This window comes from Anomalospiza imberbis, chromosome 1 (assembly GCF_031753505.1).
Source record: "Anomalospiza imberbis isolate Cuckoo-Finch-1a 21T00152 chromosome 1, ASM3175350v1, whole genome shotgun sequence".
In the NCBI taxonomy this organism is placed as follows: domain Eukaryota; kingdom Metazoa; phylum Chordata; class Aves; order Passeriformes; family Viduidae; genus Anomalospiza; species Anomalospiza imberbis.
In genome coordinates, this window is record NC_089681.1 from 101,126,055 (window position 1) to 101,150,686 (window position 24,632).

The 24,632-nt window shown below is 41.2% G+C and overlaps 1 protein-coding gene across 9 annotated transcripts in view; it reads right to left on the reverse strand.

The window, feature by feature from the left end:
• TPK1 (thiamin pyrophosphokinase 1) overlaps positions 1 to 21,909 on the reverse strand; it is a 300,977-nt gene extending 279,068 nt beyond the window's left edge. For 2 of the 9 annotated variants that reach the window (XR_011003313.1, XR_011003305.1), the window contains exon 1: positions 21,513 to 21,842. Coding sequence is in view for 5 of the 9 variants with exons in the window: in XM_068202525.1 (XP_068058626.1) it covers positions 21,513 to 21,555 (43 nt within the window). In the remaining 4 variants the exon portion in view is untranslated. Of the gene's footprint in view, positions 1 to 18,428; positions 18,570 to 21,512 lie in introns of those variants that run through there. The other 7 variants (XM_068202525.1, XM_068202499.1, XM_068202512.1 and 4 more) reach the window with 7 other exon arrangements.
• Between the last annotated feature and the right edge of the window lie 2,723 nt (positions 21,910 to 24,632).

Consider the following 24,632-nt stretch of genomic DNA (forward strand, 5'->3'; position numbering starts at 1 on the left):
TCAGCTTAATTCTTACAGACAAGAAACCAATAAAACAATAAAAATGCTAATTGAGAAAGTTTTTGGAAAGATGCTGAAGACAATACATGCATGGGAAATTAATTCTGTAGATGATGTGTAAAAGATGGGTTATAAAGTTAACGAGATATTACTTAAGGCAAGAGAAACAATTAGACTATTAGCAGTGAAGATAAAGCAACATTTTGCCATCAAATATAATGAAACTAATTAAAAGTGAAATGCAAATTTAGATATGAATATGAAAATAAAACTGAACAAATTAAAAGGCCTAAAGAGTTCATAGGCTCAAAATCCAAACAATGTCTAAAACCACAGCACCAATAAAGAACCTGAACAGTCAGTTTATAATTTTTGCACATGCTAAAAATCTGAAAGATTCATCCTCCTTTGAGGCATGGATTGGTCTGGTATTTTTTAAGACTAGAAAAAGATTTTTTGGGAAACAAAACTAAAAGGCATGGATGTAATTGCAAACAGAGTGAGTACTGAAAAAGCAGTAAGCTGTGCTATGCAAGTAATCACTCTGAAGAATCTGTAATGCTTAAAGGGAAGATTCTTCTCCAAGGAATGTTGCAGATGCAACAATGGAGCAGGAGAAACCTATAGTTATTAGCTTGTATTGTTTCACAAAATACTTCTCTGACACTACGAAGCATGACAGACATCAAGTCCAATTCTGCTTACACATTTCTGTTTAATTCACATAACCTGATAAAACAACAGGAGATTTAGACTTAAAGACATTGTATGCAATAAACAGTCTTTCTTACTCTGCCATCACCAGGTGGGACTGCATACAAACACTTCACATGCCTTTTGCTTCAGAAGGGCTTTTGAAGCATAGACTTGAATGGTTTCAAGACTGGTTAACAATGCCAACATGTTCCTTATGGCAGTCACTCACCATCTTTCATGTGTCTGTCTCCATTTTTTATTTTGTTTCCAAGTATTTCCTTGTTATTTCTCTACTGCTTATTCACTTTCAAAACTCTGAAGGCCCTCTGATTACCCATCTCCTCCCACTTTTGAAAAATCCCACTACTAGCATCATTATCAAATGATGATACTGTCCTTACCCTCTGTTGCTGGCTCCTCTCTGACAGTACTAACACCTTGTTAATGTCTTGTTCATGGATGTCCTGCAATGTTTTCAGTCTAAAATACCTATGAGCAACATTTAAATTTTCAATGCTTTTAGTTAAACCATCCCACTTTTGTGAGAAGTTCACTATATATTATCCTTAAAAATCTCTCAGATTTACCAGGTGCTACAATTCCACAGGCATGGACTGGCACTTAAGGGTTTTCATGCCATATTTACTAAGCATGGTGCTGGCCACAGACATCTCACCTTCTCTTGGTGTTTCCCTTTGCTCTTTTTTCATAGTTTGTACTAAAAATATCCTAGCTGTTGTCTTGGAACTAGTATGTGAATTCTTTTTAATAAGAACTAGTCTTCATATTAATTTCCCCTATCCTAGAGGCCTCATCTTTCAGGATGTATTTCAATGCAAATACAGGTTTTAGTTCCTTTTTATGTAGCACTTGCTAGTCTGTCTTAATAATGAATCCCTCATGCTCAGAAAAATATAACAAGATAAGATGGAATGTCTTTGGAAAATTTCCAGAAATAAGGAGAGTGACAACAAGAAAAGTAGTAACAGAGCATCCTAAAAGCAATCTTCCCTAACTGCAGAACATGCAAGAAATGCAAGATAACAATACTGTTATCCAGAAACATCCCTTGCTAATTTAGCCTTTGAAAAACTTGGGGAATTTTCTACATAACATCAAGTAAACCTGTAACTTTGTATAAAATATAACTGCTTAATAATGATTTGTTGAACAGTGTGTTCTCAAGAGAAAAGGAATAAGCATTTTCCCAGTAATTACCTTTTTAATTCCACTTAGCCAGCCTATACACTTACTCTGTATGCTACAATGACCAGGTCTGCAAAGAGTAAAGTCTCAACCCTCAGAAGTGTGACAGTTACTTCGCTAATCTGAATCAATCACATACAAATCACTACCAAACTCTAGTGGCAGAAGCACAATGTACAGGGGAATCTCCAGACCATCTGGTGCTACAAGCATTGTCCACATGTTTGTTGAATCACATGCACTTCTCTGAGAACCGCAAGGCACCGAACTTCGTTCTATGGACCTCTTGATCTCTAGAAAGGGAGACACTGAAAGCAGGGAGTCAGTAGCTCAAATATTAAGATTTCTAGCAACAAGCCATGTATGTGAACAGTTACCAAAATTTCAGTCTATTATTCAAATCAGGGCCAAAATGAGACCTTTTATGATTTTACTTCTGATTTTGATGATATGAATACTAGCATTGGAAAATCAAGCATTTGCCCCTCACTTGTCCAGTCCCAGTAAGGGACTGTCACCAAGAAAATGATGAAAGATAGCTGGAAGGTATGACTTTCAACCAACTTAATTATATTTGTATAAAAAGCTGAATGGATACACTTTCTTCAGCTCCCAATAGTTTTACTTGAGTTGTTTATTTTAGCTCTTTTGCTTAGGGACACATTTAAGATGAATGGAGGAAGCTGCTTTCACATTACAAAACAGAGTTCATAAAGGAATTTGTAAAAGTTTACTTACTCAGTGGGGCTCATGCCTTTTAATAAAACTTTCTCAGGTGGACAATATCAAACTGCCATTTCTCTCCAAATTCTCCAAATTGAAAAGCAAGGTGCATTCTTTCCTTGCGAGCACAATCAGAGACTCTACAGACTGAGTGATACCTCTTCTAGACAATATCATTTTTATTCCCAGTATGCTCTTAAGGGATTCCCCAGGGAAACTTACTTATTTCTAGCAAATGACAGGAGCACACAGCTGGATTTTTAGAAATATTTCTTAAGAACCCATCAGAGAGAAAAGATTTGAAAGACAGTACATATTTCATGATGACCCAGCAACGCCACAGTGACTCACTTACCAAGAAGATTAATACAAGTGTGCACAAGAGGTGCACCCTAAGGTTAATAAGCAGAAAAGATCCTTTTACATACAATCATGGCTGAAAACAGACATGCATTTCATACTTCTAAAAGGATTTGATAAAATCATAGCTATAGAAGAAAAAATAGGCTAAACAAAGCACTGGAGGGATTATCTAGTTTCCAACAAAAGAAACAGAGCTTTGTCATTTAGTTAAATCCTATGGACCACTGGGAGGTAAAATAATGACCATTTTCATTGAATGGTCTGCATTAGTTAAGTTATATGTGGACACATCAGCTAAACAAGCACTGGAGTGGCAATGCCTACTTTCAAGTTCTTTAACTTTGTTTTCAAGAAAAATCAAATGCCATCTATCACAGGGGACAGAATTAAAGACCTACAACAGAAAGGTGACATTAAGCAGGCTGTATGCTCACTGGACCCCATTCACAATCTCAAAAGAAGCTGGATGCATTTGGTGAAAAACGATTGACATTTATGTTTTTCTCAGTAGGCCTAATTAGGTCTGACATACGTCCATTCACACTCAAATAGGCACAGAAACCTTCAAGGTTATTTTCCAATTATTTCCACCTACAGTGCCTCATTCTGAAAGGACTGGGAATCTGAACCTTCAAAGGAGGCTACAGGTGCTATTCCTGCATTCTCCCTCAGCAACTGAATGCTTAATAAGAAAAGTACTTATTATTTAAAACTCATGACTTTCAAAAAAGGATTTCTAATCTCAGCATCTTTGATCCCATTTTTACTTGTGATTGACAGAATTTTTCATCACACAAATGGTATAAGTACTGCTATAATATTGTAAAAGCATTTTAAATGTCTAAAAAGTCAGGTCTGTTCATAACAGTATTATTAATGTAGTAACATAAATATCCATTTAAACAGCATAAAAGGTGCTAAAGGAGGGTAAAGTAAATTTTCACACATGAAAGAATCAGATAAAACAGCTTTCCCAAAGAGGTTATGAAATATTAAAGTTAAGATAAAGGTCACTTCAAAAGACACATCATATTTAGCACTGTGTCATAGGCTGGTGGTAGAATTCCCAAACCAAATGAATTTCTTCTCTTTGTTTTGCTTAAAAAAGCAGAGCTTGCTCTAGGTTTATATAAATGTTGTCATGAAATGCCAGAGGCCCATCAGCAGTCAGCTGGATCCACAATGGTCAGCTTACCTCTGAAAAGACCGAATTCTTAATTTAGTTCTTAAATACCAATAATATGCTGAATGATCTTTCCTAAAAATAGTTTTTCCCATGATTTTGTCATGGATTTTGTAATCTGCTTTATCATGAACTGAAAACAGTAGTCAATTCAACAATGTTATGAAGAGGTTATCTCAGAAAAACAAGCCAAAAAACCCTCTTGGTAGGACCTGTATATTTTTTTATACCACATCTGTTCAACTTGCTTTGTTTTAACTGATGGCATTCAAAGTGTCAGAAGCAGAGGCTTTAATCTAAGAAATAGCAATGCATCCTTTCTGCAAGGATTTAAGGAACGTTCTTTAGGTTCTAATCAAACAGTGTTATGTTTAAACACACAACTGACATGAACATTAAAAGAAAGGGAAAAATGTGCCCTTACTATTGAATAAACTTCTGAACTTTTCAGCACAGTATTTCAGAAAGTATAATTGCCTCCAATTTGTTGATAAGGAACTAAGGCAAAACAAGGTTAAAAGCTTACCCAATATTATGCAGCACAGGACTCGGGAAAGAAACCTATGTACCTTCAGGTTCATTATAATTGAAAAGGAAAAAACTGACAAAATGCAACTGTTTGCGCAGCACACAAAAGCCTTTTCCAGAGCCAATTGCATAAAAGTGGAATAACCAGCAATATTAATGTTTAAGGCAAAAAATAAATTTCATGGTTATGAAGAAAAAAAATGACAACTTTGTACTTAATAGCTGAGAAACAGTGAACTCGAATGAACATCCGTAGTGTCAGAACAAACCCTTCCTAATACATACAAAAGGTTATAAAGCACTAGGATGTCAGAAACTAAAATGAATTATCAGGTTTGTAGAACAACAGATAGTGTTTCAGCTATCTTTTGAATTTCTATATACGGGTAATGATCTGCAAAATACCTCTTTTGTACCTATGCTGTTTTAGCTGCTCTTTTTTTTTTGGCTGTCAATGCTGTATAAGGTGTGCCGCTGCAAAGGCTCCAGGCACCTCCATGTTGAGTAGACTCCATGAAGTGCCACACTCAGACAGGAGATTGCCCTCTGCAAGATGGACTTTAAAGTGTTCAAGATAGGAATACCATTTTATCATCTACTTCCTCTACCACAGATGTCCTGTGAGGACTTGAGGGTGTGAATACAGCAATAATACATTTAAAGTTCACCCTTCTAGTTAAACCTAAACTTCAGAGGTATTAGGGGCATATAAATGCATTTTAATAGAGACTTTTCTGTATTACATTTCAGAGAAGCTTACTGTGTCTGCCTCTGTAACATACCCTGGGTATCTCGTACTGTTCCCCATCATCTTATTCTGTAATTCCAACGTCATCATTTTAGGATTTGGTGCTAATGCGTGCACATTTCAATCCTTAAACATATTCCATTAGTGTTTCACTCTCACAAGAGATTGGCTATTTGCTTCTAACCTCTAAGGAAGCCCACAGCATGAATGACAAGATGTCAGGAATAATCAGGAAAACTAGTTTTATGCCCCCAAAGAGTAAATGTCATCTTCATCCTCCCAGGCAGGGTGCTGTCTTTTCTTAATAAAAAGAATGGCTTTTGGCATCTACCAAGTAAGTCCAAATCATCATATCATTAGAGACTACTCATATTTATTCCTGCATCTTGCTTAATTTCTTCCCTCAGTTTTATGTCATTACCTTCTGTGCCATCTACGATCACAGCCTACTGTGAGAGAGTAGCAGAAAAGCCAGCACTACTACTACCCCTCTTTCCTTCCCTCGGGAAATCAACTATAGCTTCTGCTACTCCAGACTATCCAGGAACTTAGGATGTAACAGTCCAGGAAATATTCTTCCCCAGCCTCCTGCTCTCCCCTTGCAATCACTAAGCATTTAATTTCTATGAAGCAGTTGTTATGAGCTACTATCATTTCACAAACCTATCCAAGGCTACCAAAACAAATTAAAGGGTTAAGCATAAATCACAACATAAACAAAGCACACATCTCTTGATATGAGGTATCAATGAAAACATTTCAGTGTCATACCCTTCCCCTAACTGCTGCAGGTTAGTAGCTCAAACTTTATGTATATAGCAACTAAAAAACCGCAAATAACAAAAAAATCCCACCAAAACCCCCAACTGTATAGTAAGACTATAGCTTGTTTGAAAGCCCCAGTTTGTGTGCCAAGAATGTGTTGTGGAGCCAGTGGTTTGTTGCACACCGCCCCTCAAACGCTGACATGTTTTGACAACACTGCCACCAATTCTGATTTCTAAAGCTGAAGAGAGAGTAGATGTTCACCTCAGCCATCTGCCAATGCAGCAGATGAACATGATCCAGACATTCCATAACTGATGTACCTCAACTCAACAGAAATCCTGTGACTTGAGACACTTTCTCACTGGAGATAATGCCTATAGAAATTACAGTGACAGCAGAATTTTTCTCAAGAGTGATATGCATGAAAACTAAATATATTAACTCTTTCACTATAAAGTAGATTAAACTAGAGAAAAACTCTTTGCAGATGCATTCTCTTGCTGTTTTTTTACCCTCAGAAATGCATAATTTGTGCTTTTGAAAAAAATTAGGGGCTATTATCTGAAAGAAGCTTTCTTTTTGAAAATTTATAGTCCCTTTGGACATCAAGAGAAAGCATATTCCTAGAAAACTCATCACAGTCTACAGAACACACTTGTCTTTCTCAACAATATGAAAGATCATCTGTAAAAACTAATAGAATATGAGAATTTGTAAATGTTCAGGGTTTTTTTCAAGGTAATCCCTCTGAAACCTCTACAAATTCAAGTGCCAATTATCAGCAGTATGGAAACAGATCAAATGAAATTACAGAGGCAGATTTCACCATCTGGAAAACTCATAGCAATTTCTACACACAGTAGAAAGCTATTTCAGAACTTATGGAGCTGCACTCCTCATACCTCTTTTCACATATTTGTGAACTTTTGACATTATCTGTGATTTAGCTAAAAATAAATATTATTACTGTACTGTAGAAGAAAGCATCATTAATTTGCAGTATGAAAACTATAGACCACAAGAACAAATCCTGCTGGTCTGAGTAGCCCAGGTGAAGCCAGTCTGATTACCTGAGAGAGAATGTGTGCAGAAATGGCCTGTCTTCCCTTCTGAGACCAATATGCACACAGGTAGACTCTGACTCTACAGATATGATTCTTAAATTCCTATCTCAGTCTTCTACAGTTTTGTACACTGAAGTTTTGTACATTTGGTCTATTCTTCTGCCTCTAAGGAGAATCAGGTCTCTGATCTAATTCTACTTCATTCTTCTTCACGTACCCTTTGAAAAAAGAAAGGCTCTTAGCAACAGGGACCTCATCTTCTCAAATAATGTATTCCAGTGCTTCCTCCTGCTACTTACATGTTTTTCCCTAAATATCTAACTTAAGCCATCTTTGCTATAGCTGAAATTCATTTCTTACCCAACTGCAATATAATTGGTGCATATTTCCAAGGTCTGTTATGCATGCTCTTGGGGAAACTATGAATAGGACAATTCTGCACAGATACACTGTGAGCTGCAAAGGTTCTTCCACTGAATAGAACAGCAGGATCTCCTTCCTAAATTCTCCTCTTTACATGGCTCTTTCTCTCAAGAAAAGTAACAAAATTCCTTTTACTCATAAAATGTGCATCTTCCATATGTATTTGCTGCTTGGGGAAAAGAAGAAAAAGAAGAAAAGCAAAGACTAAACTGCAAAAGACAAGATTACAAAACTAGAAGTTTATAAACTCACAAAATATTACTATCTCTTCCTATGTATTAACTTTGGATTTCCTCTCTACTGTTTTAATTTACATTATATGGGCTGTATAACTACACTGGTCTAGAGTTCAGCCCCTTTGTTAATACTCTGAGGCCTTACATTTATTCAGTTCCAACTCTAGAAACTGGCTATTTATTTCAGCAAATGTATTCAAGAAATGTAAATCTGGCAAGAAACAGAATAGTTGTACATAATGTTATATAAGTTTAGCATAACTATTCATTTCAGTGTCTAAATCCAATTTTTTTTTTACTCCTTGTGGGATTCACAATTATAATATTTATAGATAAATAAGAATAGATTCTATGGAAATAATTTCAAAGCTTTTGATAGCTCACAGTAACCAACAGTAAATTCAGCACAATGTGTAGTAAAATCTTACTGCAGTAACTTCTACTTGCTACCTAGGAAGAATAACAAAATATTACAGGGTTTTGGGTGTTTCATTTTTTTTTCCATTTTAAAAACACAATTTACTCAAGACATAAGGAAGAAATACCACCCTCTAAATTTCTGAATTGCATTGAAAGAGCTCTGAAATCTGCTCCTTATTCTCCAACACCTCCTTTGTTTCACATGACTAGCCACTCCATTCTCCATACTGCAGCATATACGCATCCTCAGATATACCCATTCCTCTCTTTCCTCACAAGTCTGTCCATTCTACTTCAAGAGAACGGAAAATAAGTCTCTCCTTTGGCAGGCCAAGTGTTTCAAATTTATAGACTAAGAGGCCAGAAAGGATCACTGTGACAATCTAGTTTAGCCTTTTGTATAAAGTATAGCCTGAAACTCATTCTGGTTTCAAGCTAAGTTGCAACTGACTTAAGCAGATTCTACATCAGTGCTCCTCTAGGTACAGTATTCAAATGGTTGGTTATTCTTTCCCATGTTAAAGGTCAGTACCTGATTCGGGTATGAATTTGTTTGGCTCCTATGTCCAACCTCTGTGTCTTGTAAGTACCTTTGTCTGCCCGACAAAATACAGCTAAATTCAATGCAAATAACAGATTACACTATGTGTTGCCTAAAGAGGAATCCTCCTTAAGTGCACCCGTGGGACAGCTCTAAAACCCCCTTACTGGAGCTGGCTGACACAAAGCTTTTGGCAGCAAGTATGCTATCAAAATATCTGTTGTGACCCCCTTGGAAGCGCCCCCTCTCCCACAACATATGGCCACCACCACCAAGTGGTACCCAAGGCCACAACCCAGCTCTCATCACTCCCTGTCCTTTCTGGGGACACCAGACACTGATGGATAATTTCACACACACTTCACACTTCATCAGCAGGAAAGACAGCCTGCTGCAGTGGAAGGAGACATGCCAAGCATGTCCGTGTTACAACAAACTGTCCATGTTGCTGTCTGAAAATCCTGCTCATGGAGTACGTGTTGTATACACATAAAGGAAGGGATTTTTTTTTTTTTTTTTTTTTTTTTTTGTCTGGCACTGCTATTGCTCCTTCCAAGTGCTTTCTGTGTAACTGGGCGTACACTTGAGGCTTTGTCAACACAACTATGGCAGCTGTGGGTGCAGGGAGAAACAAATAGAAGACAAACATGGTCACAGAAACACAGCAAAAACATTACACAGCAGATCAAACTTCTTACTGACTTAAAGAGTTTTGCTGGCACAAAAATTTAACTTATGATCTTATGACAGGATAGCAGACTAAGAGAAAATAAGAAATTCTTCCACAAGGTCAAGTGACAAAACCTGTTACTATTAATCAGGTAAATACAGCAGCAACATTACTACTCACCAGTACATTAGAACAATAATGCAAACAGAGGCACAGGGAACTAAGAGATTTAGTTTCCAAGCAAAAACCCTGCCAACAAGTCAGTTCAAGGAAAAACATCTGGTATCAGTGATTTTAATTCCCACAGCTACAAAATGACCATTTAAATCCTCTGTTCAGAGTTACCAAAGTCATTAGAAAGGCTCAAAGCCTGTGCATACAGTACTAAATGTCACTCCCACAGTGGATTCTGTGCAAAGAAAGCAGAGCTAATAGGAAGGCACTCTTCATAACAGCAGGAAGACACCAGCATCTCAAGAAGACAGAATTGAAGATAACACCAATTTACAGTGAAAGTTATATCATAGAATCATAGAAGGGTTGAGGTTGGAAGGACCTTAAAGATCATCTAGTTCCAACCACCCTGAAATGGGCAGGGACACATTCCACTAGACCAGGTTACTCAGAGCCTCATCCAACCTAGTCTTGAACACTTCCAGGGATGGGGCACCCACAACTTTCATGGCATCTTATTCCAGTGCTTTGCCACTGTCGCAGTCAAGAGTTTCCTCCTCAAACGTAATATAAATTTACCCTCTTTCACTTTAAACCCATTTCCGCTTGTCCTATTACATGTCCTTGGCAAAAGTCCCTCACCAGCTCTCTTGTAGGGCCCCTTGAACTACTAGAAACCTTAGAGGTTGCTCTAAGATCTGCCCAGAGCCCTCTCTGCTCCACGCTGTACAACTTCAGCCTGTTTTCACAGGTGTCTCAGCCTGTTTTCATAGGGTAGGTGTTCCAACCCCTTGGTCATCTTTGTGGCCCTCCTGTAGATCCATGTCCTCATTCTGGAGTCACCAGAACTGGACATAGTACTCCAGAGGGGGTCTCATGACAGCAGAGACATTAGATCAGTGTGAGGCAAAGTCTTGTGGCTATACATTTCAAGAACACTGCTATGCAGAGTCCAGAAAGCCAAACATTAACTTGCCCTTAACAAAAGTTTCCTCAGTATTGTCACCTTTCCTTCTTTCTTTCTGTGTTTTTTTAAGAATAAATCAAGCTCTTCTTTAGGAAACTTGAAAGGCAAATTTTACATTTGTAGCAGGAAATGGCAATATGGAGGGAGACAAACACTTTCATATCAGAGCTTAATCACCTCTACTGTGCCCAGGCTGACTCATTATGAAATTAGGTGATCACACATTGCCCAAGAGCTATTTTTGTTGCATCCGCAGCAGCTAAGACACTGCACCACTTCTTCTGGCACTCCAAGTGTCCAAGCAGCAGACCTTTAGCTGCTTGACTCTCAAGTTGCCCTCTAACATGTTTTCTCTTTTGGATTTACAGCATGGCAAAACACTGCTTAGATGCTTCTTAAACATAAGTAAACTGAACAGGGAAACAATGCCGTATGAGGACACAGGCTATACTCACAAGGCTGTGCTTTACCCTCTACAGCTTGTAGAACACTAATTTCTTGAAATGAAAGTGTTGCCTGACCCAAAGAATCTGCTTTGGTGGCTGTCAGTTACATTAAAAGCACACAGAGATCTTGATACCTTGTAAGCATTACTGATACACAGGTTAAACTCTCTGGTATAAACCTCACTTCAGCCTCCAGGATTTCCCCTTAGGTAACTCTCATCAAGAGTACAAAGTTTCAAAATGGAGCACCTGGAGATCGATGCTATTTCCACAGCTGCTCTGCAACACATGGCAACCCCAGGAATGTTTTGACTGATGTAAGTCACATCACCTGTTGAACAACTCCCCAGGTGCAGTTTCAAACCAACAGCCTTTTAACTCATTCTGAAAAACTAGACCTTTATGTAGCGAGCGCGGGTCTCCAGGACAGTTTGGATGGATGAGAGATCTCTGAAGTCAGGTCTTAGAAAATATGGTTTATTAAAAGGGGGAAAGGCCCTTCTTGGAGTTGCCAGGCACAAATCGTAGCAGGCCCAGGGACAGAGGGGGAGAGAGAGAGCGGGAGCGAGGGTTCCAGGTGAGGGTCCCAGGGGAAGGTCCAAGAGAGCGTCCAGTCCCTTGGTCACACCTTATCAGGGGGCTTCAAGGTGGGCTGGAACAGGACTTGGGCCAATGGGGTCACAGATATCTGATACTTCAGGGGAGGATTACAGGTGTGGGATGAACCATACATTGGGGAGTGAGACAGAGCATTCCATTTGACCTTTGGATCTATCTGCAGGTAAAGGGCATTGATTAATTAGAAGGGGGGATTGCTTTCAACCTGGCTATACTATTGTTTTCTAGTTATTCAGTAGTCAAGGTTTGTTATTTCAAATCTAGTTCTCATCTCGATGTCTGTATTTTCCAAATCTTTTGCCAGGCAATCATATTTATAAGGTTTTCCTATTTCATTTTCCCCAACACCTTTAGCCTTAGCTCTGGTCTACTGGTCAGTGCTTTGCTTACCACTCTTAAATTAGCTATAATTATAAAAGTAAATAAATCTTACACACAGATTTCACTGACATACCAGCAGGCCTCTTCTACGAAAACTGAATCACAGAATCGTTAAGGTTGGAATGGACCTCTGGAGATCATTTAGGCCAACCCTCCTGCCAAGGAAGGGTCACCTAGAGCAGGTTACACAGGAACTCATCCAGGCTCATTTTGAATGTCTCCAGAGGGGAGACTCCACAACCTCTCTGGGAAGCCTGTTCCAGTTTTCTGTCATCCTCAATGTAAAAAAGTTCTTTCTTATGTTGAGCTGGTACTACTTGTGTTTTAGTTTATGGCTATTGCTCCTTGTTCTGCCACTGAGGGCCACTGAAAAGAGTCTGGCATCATTCTCTTGGCACCTGCCTTTGAGAAGTTTATATGCATTAATAAGATCCCCTCTTAGTTTCTTCTTCAGATGAAACAGACCCAGCTCTCACAGTCTCTCCTCCTAAGAGACATTTCAGACCCCTAACCATCTTTCACTGGACAAATAGTTCCCTCTGTTTCCTGTCCTGTGGATCCCAGAACTGGACACAGCACTCCAGATGCAGCAACATTGGAGCTGAATAGAGGGGCAGGATCAGCTCCCTTGACCTGCTGGGCACATTCTTCCTGATGCACCCCACAATACAATTGGCTCACCTGGTCACAAGGGCTCATAATCAACCTGTCATCCACCAAGACTCCTAGGTCCTTCTCAGCAGAGCTGCTCTCTAGTAGGTCAGCCCCCAACCCGTACTGGTGCTTGAGTTCTCTTCTTTCATGTATGCCTATACAGAATACATAATTGTGAATTGCATCTGTGGGGAAAAAAGAGAAACAAGAAATAGAAGAAAGAATGCCTTTCCTTGTTGTAGATTGGGTTGGTTTAGTCAGGGATTTCATTAATGTTAGCTAGACATGTTCCTTATACCCCTATTTTCCCTCATAGTGGTTTGGTACAGGTTGTTTATTCCAAGATTCCCCGTAGCACAAATGCACAGTCACTTGTCAATCATCTCACTCCTCCCAGGGTTTCTCCTTACATGGTTCTGTTAATCAGGGGTTGTCACTCCCTGTTGGGGTGTCAACCTTGTAACCACTCCCTACTTCTTCATGAAAGTTCTGTGTCAATCACCCTATCTTTGTATTCCTATTTGTCCCCAAACGCTGTACCCACCTCTGTTATGTCTCCATTGGTTGTGAAACCCTACCTCGGTTTAACCCCATAGGACAAGACAAGTTTCCACCCCTACTCACCCACCCCCTATTTAATCTGATGCAATTTATTGTTCAGGGCCATTTTGCCTTACCACGATCTGAGAGCCATTCTCTCAGACCACACATGAGGGAATAAAAGTTCTCTGTTTCGCGGGCAAAGTGTCCTTCTCTCTTCCTTTTGTTTCCTCTCAGCGTCGAGGTACCAAAGCTGCTAACCCACGGGATACTCCACAACCCTGGAGTGCCCGTAAACGCAGCGGCTATGGCCTCACAAAGAAGTGCTAGCCGGTGCTTTAGCTGCTTGAGGTTGTAACGAGCAGAAACGCCGCATTTCCTGACACACTTTGCTGTGCCTGCACCAAGAAAGTCCACATTCACCCTTACTGACACTGTCATGGAAGTCAAAACTTTTCTAGTTGGGTCCCCAGTATTTTGTAACATCAACATATTTTCCTTCTGCAGTAAAGCCAACTTATTTCTGTCAGACACACAGGCATTTTTTACCACCAAAGACACTGAACAATCTGGTCAAAAAACTGTACATATAAATACTTTTAAACTACTTACTTATTGCTGTGTTGCCCAGTATCAATGTTGACCAGATAATTTGGGGTAAAGGACAGATCAAAAAACAAGAGCTACAGTAAGAGAAAACAAGCAATAAAACCAAACAGAACCCACACCACTAGCCACAACTATAGAATAAATAAATAATTTCTGAGGGTACAGGTTCTGCTCCTACTGAATTCACTGGATGGCTTCCTATTTATTTCAATTGGCCTGATAAACACATGCATCCCTCCAGCTTCTGTCCTGCCAGAGAGGAAGCCTGGCAGACAATCCATCAACATAAGCTGCAAAGAATAAGCACTAGCACTGTGAAAATTCCACTGCCATTCAAAATAACATTTCAAAGCTAAGAAATTACTGGAAAAGCCTTCCAGCAGCTTCAAATGCTATTGGATATACAGCAATAGATTTAATTTAAAGTAATCTAAAAGCTACTAAGTGTGCTCTCTATGTAGAATTTAACAAACAGAACATTCCTGTAAAACTTTAAATTCTCAATTCTCTTTTTAATTTTGCAAATGCAGTACTACACAAACACTGTTAATCATATTCCTGATGTTTAAGGTCAGACCTGAATGGAATGGAGAACCTGTTTCCATAAATTCATATGTAATTCACCACAGCTATATTTTAGAGAAAAAATGTAAGGCAAAAATCTGAAGAACTAGTTCTATTTCAGCTATACTCTGGTAGAAGGGACAACTGATATTCAGTTCTTTTCCATTTTGAAGTTATTTGGCTATAGATCAGATTAATTAACCTTGCTGGGCACACTGCAAATTCCCCTCTGTGTAGAAATCAGAGATAGGAAATGTTCTGTGCTGTACCAAAAAGCGGTTGTACGCATCCGGGTTCTCTCCTGTAGATTTACTACATTTTGTACTGGATAAGAGCTACTACTGGGTTGCAGGGATTTTATTTGTTTGTAGGTTGGTTCTGCTGTTCGTCGGTTTATTTGCTAATCTCGGGTTTTTGTTTGGTTAGAGGGCAGAGGGAGAGCCATGTCCCCCCCGCTTTTATCCACATTTTTCAACAATGGTACTTTGAGACTGGCATGGTTATTTTTATGTCGCAAAGAAAAAAAAATATTACATTTGTAACTAGTAATTTCCCTGGACAAAGTTAACAGAGTTGTTCTTAAAGGTCCTAACCCCTGAGCTTACATACAAACCTAAAACTCATCAGAAGTGAAAGCTGATGAGAATGATGAAAAGAAGCTTCTAATCCTTTAACTTGTTTTCAGGTGGCTTCTTTACTTGGGGTTTTTTTTTTTAGTTTGCTTTTTTAAGACTTTTATTTTAAGTTTCACTCTTGATGCTGCTATTTTCTACAAATATTAAGCTTTGATTAATATCTCAGGATGTCCAAGCCTAAAGCAAATGCACAAGGATGCCTGGAATTTTTTATTTTGGATCTTGAAAAATCTGAAATCTACCAGTGTTATGTTTCCTCCTGAGTAAATAAAGTGCTTCATTTCTATGCTTCATATTCAATTTCTCCATAAATCAAACTTAGATGAGCTTTGTAAACAGGATAAAAAAACAAAGCCTCTTCTGTTTTCCACTTCCAAAAGTAAAACTAGCTTTTATATATATGTATACACACAGATTTCAGATCCAGCATAATGCTAAAGATGCAATGAAACTGCTGTAGTATTTTAAGGCTGATGAGACACATGCAAGTGAATACAGCAGAGGAAAAACAAAAGCTGAAAGTCTACTGTTCTCTTTGACTACCTGTACCTTCTTAAGATTAATATTTTGCTCTTGTAACACTAACAAGTTTAAATGGTTTTCAGTAATCCTGCACACATGTAATTGGATACAAGAAACATGAACATTTGATGACTGGAACAAGTGTATTTCCCATCTCCTTAAATCACAGGAGAAAAAAAAAAAAAAAGAGATGAGAAAAAAGAAGAAGAAAAAAAAAAAAGACTACAGGAGATCACCTAGTGTATTTCCTAGCTTTAAGCCGCAGCTGATTTAAAATAACAAGACCTTCCAAAAGGAATTTAATTTATCCAAGTGCTTTACTATCTGGGCAAGCAGTAATGAATGTTTTTGTCTCAGCAATTCCAGTAACAACATTATTGCTCTTATACTCAATGGGGTCTTGAAGATTTTTTGTTAGTTTGGGGTTGTTTCTGTTAGGCTCCTTATTTGTGGTGCTTTTGGAGGTGGATTTCATCTTAGTTTTTAGTTTGTTCTTTTCTTTTTTTTTTCTTTTTGTGTTTTTTAAGATGATCTCAGATCCCTCCACCATCATATTCCCACTCAAAATAGAGCTATGCCCTATTTGTGACTGCAAGATATGGAACTATCAGTGCAGACACTGCAAAACATGAGAATCCAACATCCACATAAACAGCAACTGAAGTCAACACGTTTCAAAAGGTGGTCCTGTGTGTATACAAAAACAAGTAAAATAAGTAAATGCCCATTTTCCTATTAGCTCAAGTGGTTAAATTTGCTTTGTTAAAATGGTTAAAGATGCCTCCAAATAACACACCTGTACAGAAAGCATTAAAAAAATATATATATATAAAGAACTCCAAAAGCTTTCCATGAGTGAAAGCAAAGATCTAAAAGAATGTGGTGAAGTTAACAATGAATGTGTCTTTTAAATTACATTCTACCTGTAAAACTTCACTCATAAGAGCACCTGTAAGTAATGTATACAATAATACTTACAAAACAAATGCTGACCCAGCACAGCAGAATAGCAAGCAGTAGGGTCTGAGCAGGTGAATATTAACAGCTACTTCAAAAACAACTAATGAGTTTCAGGTAACTAGACTAGATTAATGGTGTTGCTACTTAAATGAAATGAAGTACAAGAGCAGGTCAGCAACATTCACAGAAAAATAAAAAAGCATTTTGAAACTATTTAAGTTAAAGAGACAGAACAATGTAACAGCCATATGGAAGTCCTTCCTAATTTTATTAAGGAATGACAGTAAAAGTCTTAAAAGAAATGACACCCCTGTTAACACTTTTTCAGTTTAAGTGAATTCAGTAACAGCTTTTGAATGACCTGAAAACTTCACTAGCCTGACCCAACAGCTGCAAATCCTGCAAAATTGTAGAGCTATCCAATAGTGTGGGACTCCACACCTTTTCCATACACTTTTAATATGCAGGAACTAACAGAGACCATCAGGTTGATTTTTCTAGCCCCACAACTGTCTTGATTTCCACCACAGAGTTTTGTGAATTAGATGGCAAGATAATGCATCATAGATACCATGCAGAGCTCTAGTAAAGGGACATTTAAACAGTCCTTGGCACGTGTAACAGGCCAGAGGCCATTCACTGAATGGCAAACATGCCACTGTTTCACAAAATAACTTCAAATCCTTAGTGTCAGATAAAAGGGAACATTAAGGAAGAAATTCAAGCTCCAGGCATTTAAAAGGAATATGGTGATACAATCCTTTCAGAGGTAACTCGTTTACAGCCAGTAACATTTCCAGAAGACATAGAGTAAAGCAAGAGACAATCAAACTTGCAGAATGATGGAAGAGCATTCAGAGCATATTGTTACTTCCTCTTGTTCTCTTTCCTTAAAATTCAATGCAGAATTTTATAGTCCCTTTGCACAAAGAGATGACTATATATTTTCTCCATAATTCTGAAGCAGTCTTTGTCCTGTTTGTTGTGGATCCGTCGCTCATGGCATATAGGTGACCTTGCTTCAGTGAAATAAAGACAGCATACCCACTTCTGTGCAAACCACGTCTTAACCACCAGTTCTGAACACAGTGCAGTTCAGGAGTGCATTTGACTCGGGCATGGAGAAGTGGGGACAGGGAAACCAACTTTCACTGGTAGCACAGGCTCCCTGTCACTCAAAGCAAGGTCAGCTTTAACATACGCTCAGCAAGGCACAGAAGAGAGCAGAGAGATAAATAAGATTTGACACTTTTTTGCACCCCTCCACCTCTACAAGGCAAGACGCTCATATTGGGAGCTGTTGGATTATAAAGTGAGGAAGAGATCCTCCTTCTGCATCACTCCACTTGATAAAACCAATACTGAGCCACACTTCAAGGACTGTGCAAGGCAAGGAATCATTAATCACATCTGGAGATGAGCAAGAACCCAGGCCATGCTACGGCAAGCAATGTAAAATGTTCCCTGTGAGAAAACACAGCCTAGCAAACTGGCACTCTGCCCTTCTCAAAATCTCTAGAAGTATTCAGGGGCAACCTTATTAGAGGATGCTACAGTACTTCCACTGTTAAGCAGTCACAAGCACAGCACACTCAGTTCCCAAAGTTCATGGTATTAAAATAATAAATTAGAAACACTTGTCTCTCTGCAGAAGTGCCTGCAGCACAGTCTGGGACAAGCAGCAGGAGGCAATAAGAGCACAAGGAAAGGGTATAAACAGCAGGAGGGAAATGTCGAGTCTATCAAAGGATGCTCCAGATAAACAAAGCTACTCTTGTCATGAACTAACAGGCTGTAGTGTGACATCATTATGAGCCTTCTACAAGAGTCTTGCCTGTAAAGCTTCTGCCTGACCCTTTCACACAGTGTACAGGTCTCTGTAGCGGAGCCTTCTGTGAGACTTTTTAAAGATTTCATTCCAAGAGGAAATGAAAATATATTTGTTTCAGTGTGCAAGACATAAATTTAGAATCAATCCCACTTTAAATTCTATCTTGTTACCCATTCTGAACTACATTAAGCAAATCAACATAGTTCTAAAGTCCACAGCATGGTGTTCTGACTGTAGTATGGTGATTTTCAACTGTGCTCCAGCTGTTTGACTGAATAATGTTCAAAGTCCCTGAGCATACTAGTTAGCACAGCAGTTCTCAAATATCTACTACTTCAACATCAATCAGGTGAGACAGAGAGAGATGTACAATCTAAGAACTCACTCTAACTACACTGACTAAAATTACCAAGGCATATATGGCCCTGAAATTCCAATTCAGGTATCTAATATTATAATGTTCTAAAACCTGGCAGTGTTTCACTTTATCCTGTATCAATAAAATATTTTTTTAACAACTCAAAAAGAGAAACAAGGTAATTAATAATTTTCAAACATAGCTGACTAATCTTTCAGAGTGTCCCCACTATAAACACAGTCACACACTGCTATACATAATATTATTTCTAGTACTGAAGGATAGGGGCAAGGTCCATAGTGCTTCTATGGCCTCCAAAGGGTTTATTCTGTAAGCTCATGTTTAGCTTCCAGGAAGTGCCATGTTCTTCATTGATTAGCTTTATACTATTTGGACACTTAAATGAAGCAAACAGATGGAGGAACTACCTGTAGCTACTTTCTCCAGAAGAAACTGGAAGGCTCATTTTAGCTATCCAGTTTTGAAAACCTTATTTATGAGTTCCCCAAGCAGGATACCAAAGTTTAAACGGTGGAATTGCCAAATAAATTTGCTCAGTATTGAATACTTTGAGCAGGCTAATTCAGTTGGTAATGCTAGTAATGAATATCTGTAATGATGACAGGGATCCTGATGAAGTACCACTGTGCATTTTACAGGCACAGCCTGTATAACCAACTGATCTGTAGGCAAGTAGCAGACTTTTCTTTCAGAGAAGCAGGCTTCTTTACATCCAGCTGGAGCCTCTGGTATGAGAAGGCTGTGGGTCACAAGAAAACTGAACAAACATCTCCAATCTTCAAATCCAACCAGACATAACCAAAGAAAAAGACAGGCAACTCCTGGAAACTGAGGACACATGGTAGCCCTAGCATTGCACAATGTCTATCAAAGGCAACTATCTTATAATACAAACAGCAATGCTGGTACTTCCACAGGGATAAATTTATAGAATCATAAAACGTTAAGGAGTTAGAATGGACCTTATAGATTACCTAGTTCCAATCCTCCCTACTGTGGATAGGGACACCACCCACTACATCAGGTTGCTCAAGGCCTTATCCAACCCAGTCTTGAACAGTGTCAGGGTTGGGGCATCCACAGCCTCTCTGGGCAACCTGTTCCAGTGTCTCACCACTCTCACAGTAAAGAATTTCTTCTTAATAACTATAACCTAAATTTCCCCTCTTTGAATTTGAGCCCATTACTCCTTGTCCTATCACTACAGTTTTGGATGAAGAGTGCCTCTCTGGCTTCCCCGTAGCCCCCTTCAGATACGGGGCACTTGCTATGAGGTCTCCACACAACCTCACAGCAACCTCTTCTCCAGCCAGAACAGCCCAATTTTCTCAGCCTGTCCTTGTAGGGCAAGTGTTCCAGTCCTCTTATCAACAAAAGGTAGCTTAGGAATCACTTATTGTATACAAGAGGACATCATGTCACAATGAATCAAAGTTCACCCCTTAAAATCTTGCCTACATGCTCATTCCCTCTCTCCTGCCAAAGCAACAATGTGTCTCAAAGTCCACATCTGCACACTGTCAAACACACATTTCTGGCCAGAATACCTTGAGTGCAGCTTTACCAGTTTTGACCATATCTTGAATAAGTTTTTAAGAACCATAGCGAAGCATGGCTTAAAAAATGTATCATAGGGGAAAGAATTTAAACACACTCTTAAACTGCTAGCTGTAGAAATGTACTGAATTATTCAAAGTGTGCATTCTGTTAAACTCTGCCCTTCCTACAGATCTTACTAGTAAATAAATAACAACAGTTACCTCAATGCAGCAGCTGGTGTCTGTGCCAGAACAGTAGAAAAGAGCAGTGTCAGTTAGAATTCAGCTGCTATGCCGAAATTATTTTTATGCAACTTTAAATCACGTTATAGAAAGATAAAAATATTTACTGTTTATAATTGTATCACTGAACAACTAATTGGACCCCACTGAATTAGACTCTGTGCCAACACAGAGTGAAGAAGAGTGAAGAAGAGGTGCCTATTCTAAACCGTGTACAAGCCACTTGGATAAGTGTGCTTATTACAGGTGCTCCATCCTTTAGTCACATAATGATGTATATGAATAAAGCTCACCTCTCAGATGTCAAAAATAATATCAAAACCACAATACTGTCGGATAGCTTGGGAAAACCAAAGAAAACCCTGAATACAAACCTCAAAGCTTTGCTGTGCAGAACTGAAGGGCAAGGCAGGGTACAAGGGTGGCTCTAAGGCAAAGCACACGGGCAGGAAGCGGGGAGCCAAAGGCACACGGGGGATGGATGCCAAGCCCGGGGATCCCTTGCCCCAGGGGGCAGCCAGGAGATACGGGACAGACAGGTGTCACCGGAGCGCTCTGCCCGGCCAAGCCGAGAAAACGGTGGCAGCAAACGGAAAGCAGCGATTGAACCCGAAGGGCTCGGGGTTCAAATGACAATGCTGAACTCCAGAGGGGCTTAACACGGTACCAAACCGCTGTACTGAGCCCAAAACAGCCTAAGCGGGGCAGACCCACGGCGAGGCAGACACACCGCGGCGCTTCCGCAGCGGGGTTCGGCGGGGCCGCGGGAGGCAGGGTCGGGGCGGGAGGCGCGGCCGCCCCGCTCCCCTCCTTCCCCTCCTTCCCCTCCCTCCGCTGCCCGGCGCGGCGGGGCCGGCGCGGCTGGGGCGGGAGGTACCGTACCGGCGGGCAGGAGGCATTCCAGCGGCGTGAACGTGCGCTCCATGGGCCCCCGGGACGGGAAGGCACACGCCAAAGGCACGGAGAGCCGGGCGGGACCGGCGGCGGGGGGGCGGGCGGGGAGCCGTGCCCCTTCCCGGTCTCCCCGAGGGACGTCTGCAGCCACACGGCCGCGGCGGCGGCTGCGCCCGCCCTTGCAGGCGACAGGAGGCGGCGCTGCCCGGGTACCTTCGGCCGCGCCTCCTCCTACATCCCCTGGCCAGGACCAGGGAAGCGGCACCGGCACCGGGATGCGCTCGCGAGCGGGGCGGCAGGGCAAGCCGAGGGAATGGATGGCCGCCGTAATCCGTTGTTCGGCGGTTGATTCAGCAGCGGGGGGGAAAGGCGGGACGCGTTGATTGGCAGCGGCGGAGGCCTATGGGCCTGCGCCTAGGGGGCGCGGCTAAGGGAGGGCTCCGCCCCCGGTGCGCCTGTGCGCGCCCGAGGCGGGAGCGGGAGAGAGGAGGGGAAAGGGACGAGGACGTGGGCAGGAGAGGCAGGGCGGGCACAGGGAGCCAGCGGAGGAGTACCCGGCCTCCTGGGCACCTGAGCAGTGCCGACCTCAGGAAGGCCGGGAAGGGCCGCGAGCACCTGCGGCGCTGTACCGAGCGCTTGGCTCGCAGTGGAAGTCCTCAAATCGCTTTCAGCCCATGGAAACTGGAAAGAAGTAAAAACTGTGCCACGAGTGCTCATGTCCTCGCATGCCGCCTGTGTGCCGGCGCCCTCGGTTGCGGGGAAAGCCGTGCCGGGGGGCTGGCAGGAGGGCCGGCTCTGCTGTCCCCGCCGGTGCCGCCTGTGCCCTTCCAGCTCGCCCAGAATGATGCGGCATTCCTAGGTGCCGCTTAAGTTTCAATTAATATAATTTCAATAACGTCACAAAACTTGTTAAATTCGTAGTTTTTCCTCGCTCAGAACACTTAATTGGGGTGTTAATAATCTTCAGGCATAAAGTGGACAACACTGCTAAATTTAAGTTTCTCTGGGAGTATGGGGGGCAAGTTTTGACCCCTCAAATGTGTCAGTGATGTGTTTCCACCTCCTGGACCGGTCTTTGTCCCTGCGGGTACCCCTCTTCAGCCGCTCCATCAGGGACAGGGCGGCATCGCCTCGCGTCCAGCGTCGTTCCTGTCTCCCGGGAGCTCGGACGGAGCGCAGCGGCGCGGGGCCCCGCAGCAGAGGGCAGCAGAGGAGCGCCGGTCCCTCCCTCCATGTCTTCCTCCTCCCGTTCTTCCCACCATCCTGCCCGTCCGTCCGTCCGTCCGCCGCCCCGGCAGCGTGGCTCGGAGCGGCCGGGAGAGCCCGCAGAGCCCCGCTCGGAGCCGCCGCGCCGCTGTTCGGGCGTGCCCTGCACCCCGGGGAGGGACGAGACGGGAGGACAAGATCTTCCAGAGGCGTTTGGAGAAAGAGTGAGCGAGGTCCACGGGCTAGATGCTCGCAGGGGTATTTCCCAACCTATTAATTTTGTGATTGCCTGTCAGTGAGGGTTTCCAGTCAAATGGAAGGGAAATCGGACCAACATGTCAGCCCACTCCTCAGTCCGTCTTGTTAGTCTGAGATTCTCACTCAGATCAACATAATTTAAGTGTCCTCAGTGGTGGGCTAGTCTGGGCCACATTTTTAGGACAAGGGGGAGTGGCTCTAAACTGAAAGAGGGCAGGTTTAGATTGGATATTAGGAAGAAACCCTTTACGGATTTACAGTGTGGTGAGGCACTGGAACAGGTTGCCCAGAGGACTCGTAGATGTCCCAGCCCCAGGAGTGCTCAAGGCCAGGCTGGATGGGGCTCTGAGCAACCTGGTATAGTAGGTGTCCCTGCCCACGAAAGGTGCATTGAAATGATCCAGATAAGCTTGAAGGTCCCTTTCAACCCATACCATTCCAGGATTCTGTGGTTACCTGTGGAGGCTCTCAGTTCAGTCAAAGAGAAAAGAGAGAGAATTCTCTCAGGCTTCGGCCTGGGAAAGTTAGGAGAAAGAATTCAAACTATTATTATCTCTCTTTCTGTTCATGTTGTTTATAGTTATGTTCTTAGAGAATGTGCTATTCATAGTTCACCAATAAAGTGAAAAGTTCTTACTTTGAGACAAATCATATTTCACCTTAGCGAGTCACTCACTACTCTACACACTACACTCACTACTGCGTAATAAATGTTCTTTAAACCTTCTAAACACCTTAAAGTCTTTTTGTCCATCCCTGACTCAACAACAACAATTACTACCTTGACTGTAGGTGCACCTTTGGTTCTAATGGTGCAAGCACCAAACCTTTGCTTGGACCTTTCAGATAAGCTGCCCTGCCACCTATGAGTGACTACATTGTATAAGCAATTCTGGTCCAAAAAGACTGATAGAAATTTAGAAGTATTGGAAGCGTTCATGCCTTGGCAATGAGAGAAATGAGAGATTATTGAGAAACAAGGAAAAATATTAGGGGCATTAAAAGTTTACTGTTGTTTACACTATAGAAATAGAAAATAGTTTGTTACGCTTCTGTGCCATTAAAAATTTTATTTCCTCTGCATTGAGAACTTGAATTTCAAAGGCTCTTAGGACATTGGTATCATCTCAGTGTCCTCCTTCAAGCAGGGTAAAAACAGCCAGCATTGGGAAGAAGCAGCTTGCTGTCTTTTCCAAGAATGGAGACTATATGGGGACTACCATGCAGCTGGCCAATGCTCTCCTTCTTTTAATTATATTCTCTTCCACTCTGTCTCCCCACCCTGCTTCCTTTCAATTTTGACAGGCACTTTCCAATTGCTTGGTAATACTTTTAAACCTTCTCTAAGATAGCTTGTTTTTCTTCTTCAGTATCTTTCAGTGTCTCTGTCATTTTTTTTTAATCGCTCTTGATGGGGTACCATCTGCTACAAAAAGTTGCTGATAAGCAGGTTCTTATGCATGAGAAGAGTCATACTTGCTTGGAGGGAAGGTCCAGTTCAGTCAGGGCCCTGTTCCTGGTAGTGTTAATTTACAAGTCTTTCTCCTTCTATGCGCCTCTTCAATTTTTTTTTTCTTTTTTCTTTGTTTTTTTTTGTTTGTTTGTTTGTTTGTTTGTTTGTTTTTAACTATAAATGCAACAGTT